Consider the following 4,573-nt stretch of genomic DNA (forward strand, 5'->3'; position numbering starts at 1 on the left):
CCTCCTCCTGTTTGTGTGTTTTTGCCAGTGGCATGTGTTTGTAGTAGAGAACAAAGTGTTTTGTTTTGTACTTAAATTTATTTGGTTAGCCTGAGAATTTTCATTTAATTTAGGGTCAATTTTGGCAAACATTTGCTGATTTCTTGGTTTATCTTGCTGGCTGTGATGAATTTACCCCTAGGTTCAAGTATTTGAACATCTGGTTCCCTATTGGAGGTGCTGTTTGGGAGGGTCATGAAATCTTTAGGAGGTGCAGCCTTGCTGGAGGACGTATGTCACAGGGGTGCACTTTGAGAATTCATATCCTCGAATCAGCCCAACAGAGATGCATATGTTGCAGGCAGCAAGGCTAGAGGGGTGGAGACACCTAAGCCCCTTGAAACTGAAGTCCCAGACATCAGACATGGAGCTGTAGGGTTTGGTGTCTGTCTTGCTGGCTTTCAATCTTGCTTCCATTCCTTCCTTTGCTATGGGAATGTGGGTTCTATGCCCTGGTATGTTGGAAGAGTACGACCTGGTTCCTCTACTTCTGTTTCCAGTTGAAGATGTGAGTTCTCAGCTTCTGCTCTTACCACCACACCTGCGGCTTGCTGCTGCGCCTTTCCCGTGTGCCGACATCTTATCATCCCTCTGGTATGCAGGCAAAAGTAGACTCTTCCTTCTGTAAGTTGTCTTGGTCCTGGAGTTTTATCACAGCAAACAAAAGGTGACTAACACAGAAATCGGCACCAGAGAATCGGCCGTTGATATGAAGAATCTAACCATGTTTCTCAGAGAGATGTGGAAGACTTTGGAACTTTGGACTAGAAAACTGAGTGATTGAGTGGTGTGAGCAGAGCTTGGCAGGCTGTTCTAGAGGAGACCTGAAGACGGTAGTGCTGGGAGCCGTGCAGACAATGGAGGCCCAGCTCATACTCACAAGGTTTCAGAGGGGAGCTGGGTCTCTACTAGCACCAGGCTAGAGGCCATTCATAGGAGATCAGCAAAGATTCTAGCAGTGATTTTCCCCTAAGAACTTTCCTGAGACTAAAGTAAAATGTGATGGACTAATTTCTATAGAGGAGGAAATTTTGAGACAGTACAATCTTGAATCTGTGGTATGGTTCTTTTATCAGTTGTCAAGTGTGAATTGTGTAGATGACAATGTGGTGTCCCAATCTCAAAAGGTTGTACACGCCTGAGTGATCCCAGCTCTGTGGACAACATCAAAGAACCATAATCATCAGGAGCCAGTTGGACATGAGGCTTCTCTTCCACAGCAGCCCATATCAGGGACTTGATCTTGGCCATATCAATGTGTATGAGAATCCAGTGTTCTTGAAGTCAAAGGGAGAGACTTGAACACATTTCCTGTCCCTCAGTCCCCACAGGGCAGCTGTCTCAAGCTGAAGAACAAGAGTTGTGAACAGTGGCTATAAAGACACCACTACCACCACCACCACTTACTCAAAGGTCCAAATTCTGAGAGTCCCTGTGACCCAGTCCTGTCCCCTTTGCCCACCCCCAATCCAGTCTCTCAGGTGTCACCTTTACAAGCCTCCAGAGACAGGTCAGAACTCTGGGTACTGTCACTTCCTGCAGTGCAGAAATAAGACACACTCTGAGCCAGAGAGGATGTGGGGGGGGAGGGAATTATGGTCTGGCTGACTCCCTATGGCCTCCATTTCCTCCCCAAGGGCCTCGGGGATCCTCCCTCTCCCCATACTGACCTGTAGCCTGAGCATAGCTCCCTCCTTTTCCACCTGTGGGAAGAAAAACTGTGAGACCAGGGAAGTCCTGGACCCCAGGAAGTTTCCAGAACTGTGACTGCAAATCCAGGGAAGGGTCAGGAGGTGTGAGGACAGGAGGCGCAGGGACTGAACAACTGCCCTCCTGGGGGTCTGTCCTCACAGGGACCTTCCCCTCTGACCTCTGAGAATCAGGTCCCCATGTCCACAGTCCTCAGGGTGATAAATCTGTGCCTCACATTCCATGTACTTTAAAGTGCAGTGTCAGCACACAAACCCAGGCCAGCAAAGTTTGTGTGTGGGCGGGGCTTCCCATTAATGAGGGACAGATACTTCTAGAAGAGAGAAAACCCAGACCCTGCCCCTCCCTATCTGTGCTCCTCCCCCCCCTTCCTCCTCCCATCACAGCTCAGATGATCACAGCTCCAAGGCCAACCAGGCAAACCACAGTTTCCAAGATGGGGATGGTGGACTGAGGAGGCTCTGAGAAGAGAAGGGAAGGTGAGAGCCTGACCCCAGCTCTCAGCCCGGACCCTTCTCAGGGTCTCCAGAAGGGCTCCTGCTTTCCCTGACAGCAGGCTCTGTGCCCACATCCTCCTTACCCCATCTCAGGGTGAGGGGCTCAGGCAGTCCCTCATGCTGCACATGGCATGTGTATGTATCTCTGCTCCTCTCCAGAAAGCACCACCACAGCTGCCCACTTCTGGAAGTTTCCATCCCCTGCAGGCCTGGTCTCCACAAGCTCCATGTCCTGGGTCAGGTCCTCCCCATCCCTCTGCCAGGTCAGGGTGATATCCGCAGGGTAAAAGCCCAGGGCCCAGCACCTCAGGGTGACTTCCCCTTCATGTCTGGGGTGATGGGTCACCTGTGTCTTTGGGGGATCTTAGATAAACAGGTGGAAAGTTAGGGCATTTTATATTATTCCTGGGGACTCAGCAGTGCTCATGTGACCATCCTGGGAACAGACTTTTGAACTGGGGTGGGTGAGGGGTACAAATTTCACATAGCTGCCTAGACACAGGAATCTGGGATAATCCACTCCTTGGAAAGTTCTATAATCAGAGTAACTCAGCCTGGGATGGGCAACTCCAGGTTTCCCTGGTGGAAAATGGACTTCTGGTCCTGACTGGGTGGGGCTGAGAGGCTCAGCATCACTGGAGACAGACCTCCAGACACTGGGTGTGGGCAGAGAACCCAGCCTGAGAGAGGCCGTGGTTCACAGTGAGCTGCAGATGGAAGGAACTGCTGGCTGGTTATTTCAGGATCTTCTCTCCTATCCTGAGAGACTCTGGAGTCACTCTCTGATGCTGGACCAGGAAACCCAGGAGCGTCCTCCCCTCTGTTGTGTAGTAAATTCCTTCAAGATAAACCATTCCATTAAGGAAGGAAGGGCATTGGGACAAGGATGATCTGGAGGGAGGTAACACATTCCACCCTGCAGGGGAGCTGAATAAAACTCAGGAATGTAAAGCTCATAATTTAATGAATTCCCTGAAACTGACCACATTGACTAGTGCCTCCTTCCCCAAGGTTCCATAAGGACCCGAGAGACCACAGACCAGCCAAGCTGCCTGGAGGGGACAATGGTCACAGGGGAGCTGTGGTGGCTGTTGTGAGGAAGAGGAGGAGGAGGTGGAGGAAGAGGAATAGGAGGAACACAGGAAGGGAGGGGCAGGGTCTGTGTTTTCTCACTTCTAGAAGTGTCTCTCCCTCATTAATGGGAAGCCCTGCCCACACACAAACTTTCCTGACTAGGTCTTTACAAACTCTGTAAAGCCCATGGAAAGTGAGGGACAGAGTCATCACCCTGAGGACTGTGGACATGGGGACCTGATTCTCAGAGGTCAGAGCGGAAGGTCCCTGTGAAGAGAGACCCACAGGAGGGCAGTTGTTCAGACCCTGCACCTCATGTCCTCGTGCCTGTCCAGCTGCTGCAAGTTGTGCCAGTGATCCCGGGGTTTCCATCTTTAGTGAGCTCTCATCTCAGGGGAGATGGGCTTTGGTGAAGCAAATGTCTTTTTTTGTGTTTGCAGAAGTCGCCCTCACCCACACACTGTAACCCCAATAAACTCTCTAGCTCACCAAATCAGACTCTGTGGTGTTACCACTTTTGTTGTCAGGTCCCCATCTGGGGTAGGTAGACTTGTTCACATCTCCCAGGAATACTGCCACACAAGACAATCCAACCCCAAGAGAGAGCACAATTCCAGCTGATCCCATTTTCCTCCCTCCTCAGAGACATTAGCCCCAGTCCGAGGCAGATGGAGGATTTTCCCGTGGCCCCTCTTACCTGCCCACTGCAGAGTCTCCTTCCCATCCTCCAGGTATGTGAGGAGGGACACCACGCACCTCCCCTCCAGGTAGGCCCTGTAGTGCTCTGTCCAACCTTCTGGCTCCAACCTGAGCCGCCATGTCCGCTGTGGTTCAGGAGCGCAGGTCCTCGTTCAGGGCAATGTAATCTTTGCTGTCCTAGGCATACTGCTCATACCCGTGTGTCGGGAGCTGCTAATCATTGAGCTGTATCAGGCTTGTTTACTGAGTGTGTGTTATGCACACCAGTATCTAATCTGCCTTATTAGGAGGAATATGTTTATATGGAGAGCCTCACAACACCTGCAATAGTGGAAGCCTTTGATCTGACCGCTCCTTGACCCTCAGATACAGGTGGGGAAAAACAGCAGTTGTAACTAATTGAGTTCTTCTGTATAAAAAGGCAGAACTGAAATAAATCGGGGCTGCAGTATTCACTGTGAGCCCTCCCAAGCATCTTTTCTGTCTCCTTTCCTTTCTTTCAATCCTCACTCCCCCTTTCAGGTACTGTCCATTTTGGCCGGCTGGCACCGGCA

At 50.9% G+C, this 4,573-nt stretch overlaps 2 protein-coding genes across 2 annotated transcripts in view; both read right to left on the minus strand.

The window, feature by feature from the left end:
* Positions 1 to 1,749: 1,749 nt before the first annotated feature.
* Positions 1,750 to 4,573, minus strand: part of LOC103731142 (patr class I histocompatibility antigen, A-2 alpha chain-like) — a gene marked incomplete at both ends in the record, with an annotated part of 15,076 nt that continues 12,252 nt past the window's right edge. The window contains one exon of the mRNA XM_029561794.1: positions 1,750 to 1,814. Within this exon, the coding sequence (XP_029417654.1) occupies positions 1,750 to 1,814 (65 nt within the window). The remainder of the gene's footprint in view (positions 1,815 to 4,573) is intronic.
* LOC103731141 (H-2 class I histocompatibility antigen, Q10 alpha chain-like) overlaps positions 4,057 to 4,573 on the minus strand; it is a 1,415-nt gene continuing 898 nt past the window's right edge. The window contains exon 3 of the mRNA XM_017797232.2: positions 4,057 to 4,229. The gene's annotated coding sequence lies outside the window, so the exon portion shown is untranslated. The remainder of the gene's footprint in view (positions 4,230 to 4,573) is intronic.

The sequence above is a fragment of the Nannospalax galili genome, unplaced genomic scaffold (assembly GCF_000622305.1).
Source record: "Nannospalax galili isolate Female #2095 unplaced genomic scaffold, S.galili_v1.0 scaffold5894, whole genome shotgun sequence".
Lineage (NCBI taxonomy): Eukaryota > Metazoa > Chordata > Mammalia > Rodentia > Spalacidae > Nannospalax > Nannospalax galili.